The 15,975-nt window shown below is 32.8% G+C and overlaps 2 protein-coding genes across 2 annotated transcripts in view; one reads left to right on the forward strand and one right to left on the reverse strand.

The window, feature by feature from the left end:
• The window catches only part of LOC110018490 (tropinone reductase 2-like), a 45,869-nt gene extending 36,338 nt beyond the window's left edge, over nt 1–9,531 (forward strand). The window contains exons 5-7 of the mRNA XM_020715828.1: nt 7,069–7,328; nt 7,399–7,505; nt 9,187–9,531. Coding sequence (XP_020571487.1) covers nt 7,069–7,328; nt 7,399–7,505; nt 9,187–9,375 — 556 coding nt within the window. The 3' untranslated portion in view covers nt 9,376–9,531. The remainder of the gene's footprint in view (nt 1–7,068; nt 7,329–7,398; nt 7,506–9,186) is intronic.
• Nucleotides 9,532–11,109: 1,578 nt separating this feature from the next.
• On the reverse strand, nt 11,110–15,643 carry LOC110038931. Its single transcript, XM_020743861.1, has 3 exons — nt 15,405–15,643; nt 11,576–11,732; nt 11,110–11,474 (listed from the first exon to the last, which is right to left on the reverse strand). Exons 2-3 carry the CDS (start codon nt 11,729–11,731, stop codon nt 11,427–11,429), a joined length of 204 nt encoding a protein of 67 aa, XP_020599520.1. The 5' UTR covers nt 11,732; nt 15,405–15,643; the 3' UTR covers nt 11,110–11,426.
• Nucleotides 15,644–15,975: the final 332 nt, after the last annotated feature.

The raw sequence follows: 15,975 nt of genomic DNA on the forward strand, positions 1-15,975 counted from the left end.
CCTGTAAATAAAAATTGCAGTTTAGGCGTTAGATATGTAAATACATAGGCATTGAGTGGTATGTATGTAAATTTTCCTAACAAAAAAACATGCAAACCATTGATAACAGAATGAGAATTTTGACAAACTTGCCACGTTTCCGGTGAGCTAAAGTGGGCATTGTTAAATTCATTCAGTAAAGAATTTATACTCCAAATTCAGAAGAAATGAACATTTCTTATACTCAAATGATTATGAAGCTTGGTACAAAATGGTTAACTCTAAATTTCTTATATTCAAATGTTTGGTATAAGGAATGAACATTTCTTATGCTCGAATGGTTATGAAGCTTGGTTCAACACTCAAATGGTTATGAAGCTTGGTAATGTTTTTTCTATATGATTGATACATAATATAGACTAAACAATATCTTACAACATAAAGCTAATTGGTTGTTATAAGAAATGAACCTTTAGAGATTCGCATGACAGAAAAAATTATATTAGAAAAGGAAATTACACCCTAACTTATGACAGTGTTCTAAATATGCTGTAAGATTTTTCTATTGCACATTCAGTAATAAATCTAGCTTATATATAGTTATATAGAAAAAACAGAATTGTGGAAGCGGGTTAGCTCTTTTATTCAGTAAGACATCACTGTTCTACAAGTTAGCTCTTTCATTTGTGAGCTAAACTTTATAAGGCTTAAATCCCTCTCAATTCCTATCTATCTCCTAAACTTTAGATGTTATGAAATCTAAATACATAATAATTAAAAGTTTAGATGTTAGATATGTAGTGTTAAGTGCACCTCAATCTTTAGAAGAAGAGAAAAGCCAATTTTTAGATTCGTAATATTGAAATCTTTTTTAGGCCACACTTACCAACCCAATAAGTTGACATAATTTTAAGCCAGATCCAATTGGTTTGCATGCCTCAACATCTTCAATGGCTTTCACCAATTCCCACTCTGGCAGCTTAATCATCTTATCCTCCATCACTTCCTTTCTTTTGATGTTGAAATCCATCCAGAAGATGAGCCCAACAAAGATGTAAAAGACAGCAAATCCCTCAGCTTTTAGAGAAAGATCACAGCGCTCAAATAGATGAAGAACATACTGGAGGCAGAAAGAAGGTAGCAAAAGGCGTCGCGGATGAGGGGCATTGGCTCGAGGGGGAAGGAAGAAATGGGGGAGAGAACACCTATGGCACTGAAGACAAAGGCGAAGATAAAAGCACTGGCCAAGACTCAGCCCCAAGTTCAGTTGTCCTTGGCCTGTGTAGAGGGCGACGATAGAGGGGAAGAGGTCAAGAGAACCGTTGCTGTGGGCGGCAAGAAAGTGACAACGATTATTGAGAGTGAGAGGCAGATATGCAAGGATATGTGAGAAGAGGAGGGAAACAGTAAGGGGAAGCGATCCAATGCGGTTCAGGCGAGTAGGTAGAAGAGAAGGAAGAGAAAAAGAGACATTGAGGATAAGGAGTGGGGTTGGAAAGAATGGAGAAAGCGGAAGGGAGGGAGGAGTAGTTGACGAGAGTAGTTGATGAGGCAACATGAGGGCGGAACAGTGGGATCGAGAAAAGTGCAGCGCTCATCTGGAGGGATGCGAAGGATGGCAGACCAAGGCAGCAAAAGAGGGATTGATTATGATGAGTGAAGGCTGAGACTGTAGGTGGGATCTTCGTCAAAAGAGGAAAACAAGGGGAATAGAAGAAAGAGGAAAGTGGAGGAAAGGAGAACAACCAAAATAGAGATGGGCTTCAATGAAGAGGAGGAGAAGGATGGTGTCATCCGATCGCACAAGCACAATAAAAATTGAAGCTAGAGAGAGGCGAAGGCTTACTAAAAATGCACTTTCGTGGGAAACAAGCTCGCTAAATCAGCACATGAACTTGTTTTTCGCTTGATTTGTGTGTAATTGATTTACAGGTAAAATCAACTTTAAGGTAAATAACATATACCCCCTAAATTTATTATGTTTTTATTTTATAGCATACCTAACATTAAAATTTTTAAAATTCATATATTTACTTTAAAGTACATCACTAAAACTGCCAACCAAATAACCCCTTAGTAAAAGAGCAAAGCAACTTTACAGGCTACACAAAAAGCTATGTAAGGTGAAAAATCAGAAATAATGATCAATTAATTTAATACTAATTCAAATTAATTAACAATCTCCACCTTGAATGAAATATTAGACTAGCAAAGCAAAACACTTCTCCCTTTCTTCCAACACCTCCTTAACCAGGAGTTCTACCTACTTAAGCAGAGTCAGATAGTGCTGAAATTTGGTTCCAGACACTATCTTCATAAGAATATTAGCCAGATTCTCATCTGTATGTACTTTCTGAATATCCACTGTACCTTGAACAAGAACGTCACTGATGAAATGTCTGTCTGATATCAATTTATTTTGTTTTTTCATGAAATACATGATTCTTTGTCAGTTGAATTGCGCTCTGACCATCACACCATATTATAGTCTTCATTTATTTGTTCTCAAGCTCCTCAAGAAAATCTTTCATCCAGATGCCTTCCTTTATTGCCTCAGCAACAACTATATATTCTGTCTCTACTGTAGATAAAGATTGACTGAAAGTTTACTTTCCAACTGACTGTATTCCCATAAATAGTAAAATTATAACCAGTCAGATTTGTGTTCCACAAAATCTGAAATATCCTCTTTGTCCTAGTTATCCTTCCGATAATTTAACCAATATCAACCGAACTCCTCAAATATCTGAAAATTCACTTAACAATCCTTCAATGTTCTCTCCCAGGTTTAACCATTTATCTTCATATCATACTTGTAGCATGCAATATGTCTGGTCTGGCACAAATAATTGAGTAAATATTACTACCTACGTCACGAGCATATGGAACTGAATCCATATATTTCTGATCTTCTACTGTTGATGGTGATTGAGTGGTTGAAAGCCTGAATTGCTATCCCAAAGGAGAAGAAACTGATTTGGCAGTATCCATTTCAAACTTTTTTAGAACTTTCTAAACATAATCGCTACTATCACTGACTATGAGCATATTGTCAACATACAAAAGTAAATATATAATTTTGCTCTGATAATCTTTTGTAGTAAACACATATATCAAAGCCACTTCTTTTGTGAGAATTTTAAATCATGGATGAATCAAATTTCTTATACCTTATTGTGGAGACTGCTTTAACCCATAAATAAATTTTCTGAGAAGGCATAGTTTGTTTTCCTGAACATATTTGATGTATCCCTCTAGCTGGATCTTGTAATTAACCTCCTCAAGTTCTCCATGAAGAAAATTTGTTTTGACATCCATCTGTTCAAGCTCTAGATTGTATCTGGTTACGGGTGATAAAATTACTCAAATTGTTGTCTACTTTAAAATAGGTGAGAAAATCTCATTAAAGAATATTCCATCTTTTTGAGTGAAACCCTTTCTCACTATTCGAGCTTGCTCAACATCTGAATTACCATCTTTTCTTTTATAGACTCATTTGTAGCCCACAATTCTCTTATTCAGTGGTTTATTAAGAAGTTCCCAAGTACAATTCCTTTTCAGTGATTTTATTTCTTCATCCATTGCCTGTTTCTAGAAACCTTTCTCATCACTATTCATTGCTTTCTTTTACAACCTCGACTCATTTTCCAAAATTTGTTCCGTAGTATTAAGAGCATATGCAATTAAATCAGCAAATCTAAGATGCTTAGGTGCTCTTATATTTTTGCTTGTTCGATCCCTTGCATGATTATAGTTCTCCAACCCAGTCTGATCTATTTGATGACCCTGATTATTATTTTCTACTAGAAGTAGCTCCACCTACAACTGATTTGTATCACTGTTATGCTGCGATTTTACTACACTCTCCGTGCTGATCGTGGTTCCCTGATTATTTCCAGTAGTCTGACCAACCATCATATACTGTTTATTGAAGATGACATCTCTTCTTATAATACATTTGGATTCATCTATCAACCAACATTTATACCCTTCAATTCTCTCTGGCTACCCTATGAATAAACATTTCTTGAATCTTGTCTCCAGCTTTCACTCAGTCACATGAACATATACAAATTCTGAGTTTACTGTAATATCTTTTTCCATATCCAAACTTAATCAGGATTTTTAATTCAAAAGTTGTAAATGAACTTCTATTCACCTAGTAACAAGCAGTGCTAACTGCTTCACCCTAGAAGTGCTTAACATTTTTTGTAAATGACAACATACAATTCACTTTCCCAATCAAAATTTTAATTCATCCTCTTAGCAATACCATTCTGTTGTGGAGTTAATCGTACTATCTTATGTCAGGCAATTCCATTTTCTTTGCAAAACTCAGTAAATTTACGATCAAGTTTTTTTCAAGGCCATTATTTATCCTCAACCTCTTTATTTTCTTTTGAGGCTGATTTTCAATCAAAGCTCTCCATTGTTTGAATTTCCTAAAAGCTTCATTTTTATGCTTCAAAACATAAACCCAGACTTTTCTTGAAAAATTATCAATGAAGGTGATAAAATATCAGTCTCCTCCTAAAATTGAAGCAAGAGCAGGTCCCCAAATTTTTGAATGTATGCAATCAGTAGTTCATTTGGTAGTATGTTGTCCCGCATTAAACTTTATTCGAGTCTGCTTTCCAAAGACACAATGTTCACATAAATCAATCCTATCAACATTATCTTTGCCATAGACTCCTTGTCCTCGCAGAACATCCAGTCTCTAATGACTAATATGACCTACGGGAATATGTCAAAGTTTTGTATGATATGTTTATGTTACGTATCAACTTCCATTAACGGTGTCATAATCTTTCTTGACAATGAGTATAAACCATTTATTCATTTGCCCTTCATAATAACCATCGTACCTCTATCAACCTTCAACAAACCACCTTCAGACTTGAACTTGCACCCTAGAGCATCAAGAGTACCAATAGATAGTAAATTTCTTTTAAGGTCCGACATTCATCTGACTTCAATGAGAGTTCTAATAACTCCATCTATCTCAATTTTAACGGTTCCAATTCCAATGACTTTACAAGCTGCATTGTTTCTCATAATAACCCTCCCATCATTGGCTTCTTTATATGTTGCAAACCAGTGCTTATTATGAGTCATGTGAAAAAAACAGCTTGAATTTATTCTAATCTTTATTATTAGAATATGTTGTAACTGTCAAACTCTCTTGATTCCACAAACTTATCAGACATAACTGAAGCATCTCCAAATTCTAGTGATTTACCTTATCATTTTTTTTCAATTCCGGATAATTCTTCTTGTAGTGTCATTCCTTGTGACATAAGAGACACTTGAATTTGGTTTTAGATTTTTGAGCTTGACATCAAATTTCTTTTGCCTTTTTCCTCTCTCTGGTCGGCCTCTAACATACAATCACAGAGCTCCTCTATTTCTTTTCATATTTGGTTTCAATTTGCTTGGATTTCAAATTTGTTTGAACCTCTTACAAAGATAAAGTCTCCCTGGTATATTTCATTGTCTTTATAAAATGAGCAAATGGTTTTGACAATGAATTTAAGATAATAATGGTCTGATCTTCATCGTCCACTTTAACCCCAAAGTTTTCTAAGACTATAACGATTTTATTAAAGTCATCCATATTATGCTTCAGAATCTTATTTCAGACATTCAAACCAAACAGTTTTCCCTTATAATAAATTCTATTATGCAAGTTTTTGGTCATATACATTTGTTCCAAATTTCAGTAGTTGTCGTTTTTTAATCAACCTAATGAAGAACCTTATCGCTAAGATGCAACACAAGCTTGATATACGCTAACTCCATGATCTTTGCTTTCTCAGGCGTCCGAAGAATTTGGTAAACTATTCTCTCCTGCCAAAGCTTTGCCACTTTCGTTTGAACCAGAGCAGCTTTCATTCGTTTCCTCCAAATCAAGAAATTAGGCTTACCATCAAGTCTTTCAATCTTAACCTTGGAAACTCTTCTTCTGAAAAAATTTAAACCTCGTTTTAATACCAATTCTGTCACAATTAAATCCCAATTCGATCTAAGATCCAAATAATGAATTATAAAACTAAGACTTCTATATGGACTTGTCACATGAAAAGACCTATAATTCAAGTTCTATTCTACAAACATAACCACTAAATAGAAATGAAGTTTTAATTTGCCAAAACTTAAAACCTTTTTGTCAGTCTGTTCCAAGGAAGGCAGAAGAAGAAACTGAAGGTTTTGATTGCTCCGTTACCTCCCTCGACTTACCTTTCTTGGCCAAAGATTCGAAAGAAACCCTCTCTTTCCTTTGCTCTTGGAATCGCTTGGCTCTCTCTTTACCTTATATTGCTCCTACCTCTCATTTGCTCGGGATCAGGATGCCACTCTAGTCTCTTGTTCGCTTGGGCTGAACTCTCGAAATAGATGTCTGTGATGTTTGAATGGATCGGGTGCTTTATTTGATTCAGTCCTGCAAGGGTTATTAAAAGAGCAAAGCAGTAGGAAACACTACACAAAGAGCTACCAAAGAGCTAAACAGGGTGAAAAATCAGAAAATAATGATCAATTAATCTAATACTTGATTCAAATTAATTAACAGAAGAAAATAAAGCAAATGAGAGGACAGGTTTCTCTTATAAAGAGGATTCAGTTTCTATCCCGAAATGTCTAAAATTTGTCTTTCGATGCGCAAATGCATTTGTGAGTGAGTATTTGAAAAAGTTTAGTTTTAATTGGATTTAATGTGTTAAGTATCATGTTCTTTAAATTTTGGAATGTGAAACAAGGTGACCTTTTTCATTAAGTTATTTATTAATTATTTTTTGCTTAGAGTGAGATCCTATAATAGAGCATTCCTATTTATTTGTGCTGTAATATAATTATATTTTAATCGTGTTGATCCATCAACCACTAAACCAAGCAGATTTTTTTAAACTAATGTTGTAATAAAACTTTGTTGAGAGTTTATTGATGCATTTATGTTGTATATTCTTTTTGTTTATACATGTCTTTCTTATCTACAAGGTATCATTTTGTTTCCATTTTACATGTTCATACTCTCTTCTAGAACCAACATACGAATAGTATGATATATTATTCTCATTTTTCTTCAATATATAGTATTGATGCATTGTATAAAATGAGCAAATTATCTAATTTTCAGATAAACAATGTTGGGACAAATATAAGGAAACCTACAGTTGATTATTCTGAAGAGGAATACTCCTTAATTATGAACACCAACTTCGATGCTGCATTCCATACTTGCCAACTTGCTCATCCTCTTCTCAAATCATCAAGAATGGGGAGCGTTGTATTCATTTCCTCTGTTGCTGGTGTGGTAGCTATATCTAGTGGTACAATTTATGCCGCTACAAAAGGTAATGCGTACATTGTAACACACATAGTCCATTATTTTTTGTTAATTCTTTATTTATATGTTCTTTGCAGCTGCACTTAATCAAATTACAAAGAATCTAGCATGTGAGTGGGCAAAAGATAACATTCGTGTCAATTCTGTTTCACCATGGTATATCAAGACTTCGCTTGTGAAACATGTAAGTTATTTTACTGCTCTTTATAATTTGAATATTTAATTAAAACATCATGTAATTTGCTAAATCGTGCATGTCAAAAATGAGAGTGTTGAGATGAGTGTATGGTTGTGTGGCACAACTAGAAAGAATTTATTGAACATTTGTTGTAGTAATGGGATGAGAGGGCTGGCATATACTTGTATTGAAGATAATGTAATGGAAAAAAGACTTCAATGATCTAAACATTATGATGAGTGGCAGAAAATACATCAATAAAAAATAGCTGAAACTTATATGAAGCAATTAAGAAGAAATTGGATTAGATAGAAGTTTATTAGTATACAAAATTATACCAAAAAGCATTTATGCAAAATATGCTAATAGCTTATACAATCACTAGGATGAATGGAGAATGTGGATTTACAAAGCCGATTGTTAATAGCTGGGATTTGGCTAACGATGATGATGATAGGTGATTCAAAAAAAAAGTCTCATTTCTATTTCTATATATATATATATATAAACTTATCAATTTATAGGAATTTATTTGCAATTTATTTGATGTTTGCTAATATGCTGTTAATAATTTGTTATTTCATCCATCTACCATTAGATTGTTATGAAGTTGTGTACGATAGTTTGTCTTAATAAAATTTTGGCTATGAATATCTTTTATCTATTATGGGATTCAATCCTTGACCAGATGCTTGACTTGTTACATTTCCGGAGAAACAATATCTTTCTTCAAACTGGCGGCTTGTTCATTTAGTTAATGTTTCTTAGTACCTTATCTTTAGCTTTATCAAACTTTTTCATCTTTTTTAGAATGTTGTCCAGTTCTTTCATGGTTGTTCTACATCAAATGGCTTTTCTATCCTTTTTTTTCCTATTCCTTTTCCTCTTTTTTTTTTTCATTTTAACCTCAAGAAAACATTGACGGATGGTTAGCATTGAACTTTTTAAGAGTATATTGAAGATGGAAATGATAAGATGAGAATAGTTAGATGGATATGAGATAAAGGGATTTCAATGGAATGTTATAAAACTTCAAATTGCGTCATAGTTATACTTTGAGTGTTTTAGCTTAAGCTCGACTTTTGCACCACTAAGAGAGGCAAAGCATGTTAGGATGAATGGATAGGATTAATCAGCAAGGATGAGCAAAGGAAAAGCATATGACAAAGTAATGTGATTAGATGGCTTTTATTCATGTAGCTAAATTATAGTTTTTTTCCAAATACAATTGTTCCTTGTGGGTAAAAATTCTAATGCAAAAAATTGAGGGTAATTATTAGGTCGACAACAGATTCTTGAAGCTACTCTAGATTTTGAAATTGAATCCAAATTCTAAGTAAAAAAATGGATTAGCATGGCCTCGGGTGGATTGAGATAAGATAGGAGCTAAAGTTAAAGGCGTTTATGGTTAGATGCTGCATTTGTTAACTCTGATGAAGAATGAAATAAAAAATCTCCACTCTTAGATAATTTGCTTGTGGTTGATGATTTTGAGTATATGATCATGGCCACATATTTGATTTACCTTTTAATGATTTCATGTAGTGTTAAATTGATCAAATTATCCTCAAACAAGAAATGAAGCATGTCTAAGATTTTTTTTTTTTTTTTGGTTAGGACTTTAATGATTATGAAATTTAATTAGTAAGCCTGCCCTCATTTCTTATAATTTGTCTTATTTCTACAGTTGTTGGAGAAGGAAAATTTTCTTGATAGTGTGGTGTCTCGAACACCACTAAACCGTGTTGGTGAGCCCGAGGAAGTGTCATCCCTGGTGGCGTTTCTTTGTTTGCCTTCTGCTTCATATATAACTGGGCAAATCATTTCAGTCGATGGTGGCATGACAATAAATGGATTTTACCCATACCCTAAGTAAGGACTGAATCATGAGATTTTTTTTTACTGAATGACATGCCTCTACAATGTTCTTGTTAAACGTTTTTTTTTCCCTCGAGTCAGAATCTTGATAATATCTTGAACGAAGGAAGACATTTTTATTTCCTTACCAAATAACATTTCACTAGTTTGGCCATTTTCTAATGTTTCTTTGGATGATAGTTTTGGCTCCATTATATTTGATGAAATTGGGCTGTGTTGTGAGTTATCAGGGTAGGGTTTTGATTATTTTTCTAGACGTATATAATTCAAGAAACACAGTTGTTGGCCCTTGAAGCCATGGAAAGCCATGGACAGCCATGGGCATACCGATATCAATTGAAAAAAGTGTCAAAGTAATCCCTGACTTTTTATTGTGCGCTATTTTAATCCCAGAGTCTATAGAAGTGTTTGCAATTTAGTCCCCAAATTTTTTTAATGAAGGCAAAAATGACTCCATGAGAACTGTTATAACTTATATTAAAATAATTTGGGGATTTGATTTTATATTTTTATGGAGCTTGGAATTAAAATGACATTTTGTGTAAATAATCAGATGCTATTTTGACACTTTTGTTTGGAATAGAAAGGAAGACCTTAAAAACCTCGAGAAAGATTGTTTCAACCTCCAATAGTCGATAGTCATTGTGGAATGTGTTCAACTTCATATGTTTTGAATTTATTTTGGGTTTGAATATAATCTGAGAAAAAATAAAGGTGTTTTTAGAGGGCCTTGTGGAGTTATGGGGGGTTTGAAATTGATATTAATGTCTGGTTACATTTGAATCATTTTTAATTGAAACCGATTTGATAAATTTGATTGTTTTTCATGATATATAATTTAAATGCTGATGTACATGGAAATAAGAAATTAAGGGATACAATATTAGATAGCCAAATGATTGCCGGCTGAGAACAAGCCTCTTCAATGGGTTTCTTGCCTACCCCATCTTTTCAGTCTTATGATAATGATATATCATACATGCCGCTAGTGATGTTCTTCTAATCAAAGTGCCACTTCGCTTAAAAACTCAAGTATGAGCAAGACTTCGGTTAAATTATTATTTATTAAAGTAATAATAGATGGAGAGACAAAGACTGAGAGTACGAACAAAAATGATGTTGAATAACTTCATCCACATAAAATCACAAAATTATGTTAAAATCGCATAGCCGATTCATGTAAAAAAACTTCCATTTAGTCTCTCCTAGAGATAATAAGAAGACTTGTTAACGAAGATGCATGGCACCCTTTATATTTTCTGTTACGAGTACATAATAAAATTCTTATAGAACTCATTCACCACATTTTGAGCTTTTTCAGGATCACTTTTATTTTTTATTTTTTTTTATTTTAAAAATATATTTGTTTAATACATTTCTTTCATGTTTTTTATTTTTATTTTTTGTTTTGAAAAATAAATTAGATTATTTTAAAAATAATAAAAACAACTAAAAATTATTTTGAGTATTTTCACAAGTAACTATTACAGCATAACTCACATGTTTTATTTTGAATTAAAACATAAACAAATAAAATAAAAATAAAAAAATTAAATATAAAAATCAAAAGTGAACCAAAACAGCATTCAGTAAACTGAATTGCATAAAACTCTAGATAATCAGTCAAATTTTATTTTGACACAAAATCGCTCATATATATATTCTATAATTTTCAAATTACAATGTACACCCCTAATTGCTAGCAAACCATACAGCAGCTAGAAGCACGACATTGTCCAACTCAAACCACACTACAGTATTTGATTGTCCAATAGAAAGCATACCAAGATGTCTTACAATCTCGGAAAGACCAAAGTAAAACAGGCAACAATAAACTCCAAAGGGGCAAAAAACAAAGAACAATTTATAAATTCTTAACAAACAAAATACTCCAAGTAGAAAGCTAAATAACAATGGCAAGCATGTATTATAATGCCAAATTTGAGCATTTCAAGCACAACATTTTTGCAAACTGATAAAACAAAGTTGAGCAGACTTTTGTAAAAGCTGAGCAGGAACCAAAACAAAAGTGAAATAAGAATTTTCATTTCATTCTTTTTTTCCGATTCCATTAGACATGTTATAGATTCCACGCCCCTGTTCAGCAAACCACAAAAGAAATTCATCAACATGGGGATCTTAAATTAAATAAATAATTGAAAATTATAAAATAGTTCTAGCATTCTGAAATAACTTACAATCAGAAATAAGGATGAGGCAGCCAGTGCTAGAGGTATACCAACAGACGTTATTGCATCATAACGCCCCTTCAGGTAAGTATGCTTATGAGCGTTCTGAAAATACTGTTGTAGCTTGTAAAGCCTCTCCCTCGGCACGAAAGGTCCCTCTGACATCCTGAAAACACGAAAAAATTATAATTTGAGTTACAGTAGAGGTTCTGACCAACTGAAAGTCAGATATTTCTACCCAATTGCACTGATAATTGGATATTTCAGAGATCATCAAGTGGATCGATCCTATGTTACACAATCTATCCCAACGTGAAGTCATCTGGGCCTTCTGAGATTGCAGGATGCTCAACATCTTAGGCTTTGGGGACTTAAGAGTGCTCAGTTTGGGCAGAAATCGCAAAGGGGGCCCAAATTATCATAATATTGAGCCAAGGAAGAGAATTATTAATTTTGACTCAATATGTTCCATGTTTGGTGCAACCAAAGATTCAATGGATCTACGGATGCTTAAATAAGATGGATCTATAAACTCATGAAATATTCCTTTTATCAGTCTTGTAGCTACATTGAAAGGTGATAGCCACACATATGATTGGAGGCTTCTTGGTTTACAATATTAAATATGCTTTGATTTGTGTGCCTAAAAGCTGTAGAAGCTTGGGACTGCTCAGTTCATGCAAGACTCATGAAAGACTAGTGGAGGCTAAGATATTCACCTTGAGAATTTTGTGTCGGCAAGTGATAATTAGGGTGATATTTTAAATTATTAAAAATTATTGCTAATAAATAATCAAAGAGTGCAGTCAAATTAAAGTCAAAATTAAAGAAATAATTTTTAAATAAAATAAGATATATCAATTGAATAATTTTTAAAATAAAATAAGATATATCAATTGAATTATGTTGTCATCTCATCTTAGAAGATAAAGTTTAGTCCCACTTCTTGGAGATTTATATTTTGATGCAACTTCAATCTATTGTGAGTTTCTTGGGCTTCTTTTGAAAGGATTTGGGGGCACAGTCAATTTTCGGAAAGGAAAAATGTGATATTTGTACGCCATTTTTTTCTTCTTTGTTTAGTATACAAATCCTAACTCCTCTCCCATGGGCAAAATCTTCATTCAAGTTGAATCATGCAAATCTTGTTCTCAATGGGCTTGACCTCATTTTAAGTTACTTTGTAGTGCATCATAATTAACTCTGGAAGACGATTTCGTTTTAGAATTAGATAGTTTTAACAAATAGATAAATTTACTACTACCTTGCAATATGATACTAATTAATAACATGTATAGCTACAATACATTTGTGACTTCTACAAGTAAATAAAATTACACTATTCCACACTCTTCAACAATGAATATCTTAAGATATAGGAGCCTAAAATACATGATCTAGAGAAATTTTAAATGATGGTACCTAGCCTTGCATTCCAAAGGGTCTATGTCCAGAATTTGAACCTGCTACCACCAAAACATAATGTAGACAACCCAAACATTTCTTTAATGCCTTCCCCTTAAGAAATCTCTTTTGCACAACAAAGTAACATTTTGTTTGACAGAAAAAAAAATAATGATAAAATATCAACATTTGAAAAGCGCAAAACAACAAAAGCGCAACAACAACAACAACAACAAAGCCTTAGTCCCACTATGTGGGGTCGGCTACATGAATCATTTTTCTCCATTGCGCCCTATTTAGTGTCATATTTTCATTTAGTTCTAATAAAATTAAGATAATTTTTTATACAATAAGCCCAGTCTTCTTAGGTCTACCTCTGTCTTTCTTAACATAAGTCGGGTCTAAAATATCCACTCTCATAATCAGATCATCAAATGGTCGACGTTTAATGTGACCAAACCATCTAAGACGACTTTCTCTAATTTTTTCTGTTACAGGAGCTACACCAATCCTATCACGGATATATTCATTTCGCATTTTGTCTCTAAGTGTAAAGCCACTCATCCACCTAATCATTCTCATCTAGGAAACACTTAACTTAGTATTATGCTTCTCTTTTAAAGGACAACATTCAATGCCATAGAGCATTGCAGGTCTCACCACAGTCTTATAAAATTTTCCTTTCAATCTAAGCGATACTTTCCTATCACACAAAAGACCTGAGCATTCCTCCACTTCAAAAGCGCAATGATTTAAAATACACACCCATTAAACAAACAACATAGCACCCCAACATCAACATAATTAGCCTTAACCCAATTATTTTAGGTCAGCTTTATGATTCCTCTTTCATCCAATCTCTAATAATAAATGATTGGAATCACCATACCAAATAAGGTGTAATAATTCTCTACACTTATGCGCCAACTTGAGGTCATCAATGAAAAAAAGCAAGGAAGTTGCGTGGAATCTCACTAGTGAAGCTAAACCTCTTATTGCCCCTGCAATTTCACACACTAGATTCGTCTAAATTCTCTAAAACAGTCCAACTAGTACATTTAGTAAATTCAAGCTTAGGAAAGAAAATGACTTGAAATAGTATAGAAACCTTGTAAAATTTATTTTGACACTTTCTACTGTCTGTTATAATTTACAATTAAAACTGCAAAAATTTAACTTAAATTTGGCTGCCAAATAGCCCCTTAAAGCCATCTGGTATTCCATTCACAAACTACTTTTATCAGACTATTCTAGAGATAAGGTACTATTTTATGAACAATTTTTATAAATTTTAGAAATTTGAATTTGAAAATATTAAAGAATTTAAATTAATCTTGCATTTATAGCTAAATAATTGCATAATTATGAAAATAACAACATTATTTATATATATAAAATGCTTATGTGTTTCCCTTAGTATCTTAAATCTCATCTCCTCATCCATACCATGAAGAAGAAAAGGCGGAGAAACAGACAAAAAAGAGAAAAATAGATAATAAAAAGAGAAAGTGTGCTCTTAGGGCATTTCATGAGGTGAACCATTTAAAAAAATGTTTCACTCATAATAGACTACCATTATAAATTTATATTTTAAATAATTCTGCTTTTATGTAAATTATCAAATTTTAATTTAGTCAAACTTATCAAAATTAAGATATCATAGTATTTTAAAATTTTCACTACATAATTTATAATATATTATTATTTTAATTATTTTGCATATGAACAAGATCATATTAAAATTTCAGCAAATAATTCTTATTTTTAAGGCTCATTTCTTAATTTCAGTTACTACTAATATGCCTCGATCAATCATTGCATTTGTTTCAATTACTAAACGAAATAATTCTGGCAAAATTATTCTGAACTTAATAACAAAACAATTGAGAAAGAAATGTCTGTGTTTTCCCCAGATAAATAAATCATGCTCTAAACAATAATAGATAAACATAAACCAATGTATACAAATGTGAACATAAATTTAAGATTAAATTTAATCAAATTCTAAGTACATCAAAATCGCAGCCACTCCCAGATGCAGCAAGAATAAAATTACCAAATTGCTCAGATAGAGCAAAAATGTATTTAAGACAACAAAAACACTAACCAGCCAATTTCTCATAAAACTTATGAGATTTCAATAGGCAAATGATCCCTACAACGCCTCAACCCATAAGTTGTATATAAGGTAGATACAATCAAATGATCAAATCTTTATTTCACCAAATTCCTAAACAATATCGTCACATAAGGGCAGACAACAAACATAATTATAACAAAAAGTGAAAAAAAAAAACAAAACCCTAATTAGATATCTCATCTCAAACAAGAACGTCTGAGAAGTAAAAGCAAAAATAAATAAGAAAACTAACTAAAGGTAAATTGATTGATCTCAAATATTAATAGATCTAGAAAGTAAGAAATTTTGATTCACCTTTCGATTCGGGAGGAAGAAGGTTTCTTGGAAGGGTAAGAGAGAACGTAAAGTAACTTATGGAGGTGAGAGATGAGAGATATGAGAAAGCCCTAGCGCCTTTATCGCCCGCTTGCGAGGAGTTTGGTTAGGCCTGATCTTGTGTTCGCGCTTTGCAGGGACAGGAGTCCTCGATAGCTCTTAGGGTTGTATATCAATCGCAAAAAATGACTAGGGTTGAAAGCAGGTGCGGGATGAACATAGGCCTGATCTTGTGTTCGCGCTTTGCAGGGACAGAGTCCTATATCAATCGCAAATCACAGGGTTGAAAGCAGGTGCGGGATGAACAGCCACATGAGCTATGATTAGCCTTTGATTTAATTTTGACGGCTGAGATTAATCTAAATTTTTTAGGCATGTTATTTATCCGATTTAATTATGATTTTAACTTAAATTCAACCAAACACACCCCGAAAAAATAAAACTAAATCCAATGCTTCATTAGCTTCAATTTTCTGAGTTCTATTATTATTATTTTGCATTTCATCTTTTTGGTAACTTTCATAAATCCGATAATGAGGTGGATTAATTT

This window comes from Phalaenopsis equestris, unplaced genomic scaffold (assembly GCF_001263595.1).
Source record: "Phalaenopsis equestris unplaced genomic scaffold, ASM126359v1 Scaffold000002, whole genome shotgun sequence".
Lineage (NCBI taxonomy): Eukaryota > Viridiplantae > Streptophyta > Magnoliopsida > Asparagales > Orchidaceae > Phalaenopsis > Phalaenopsis equestris.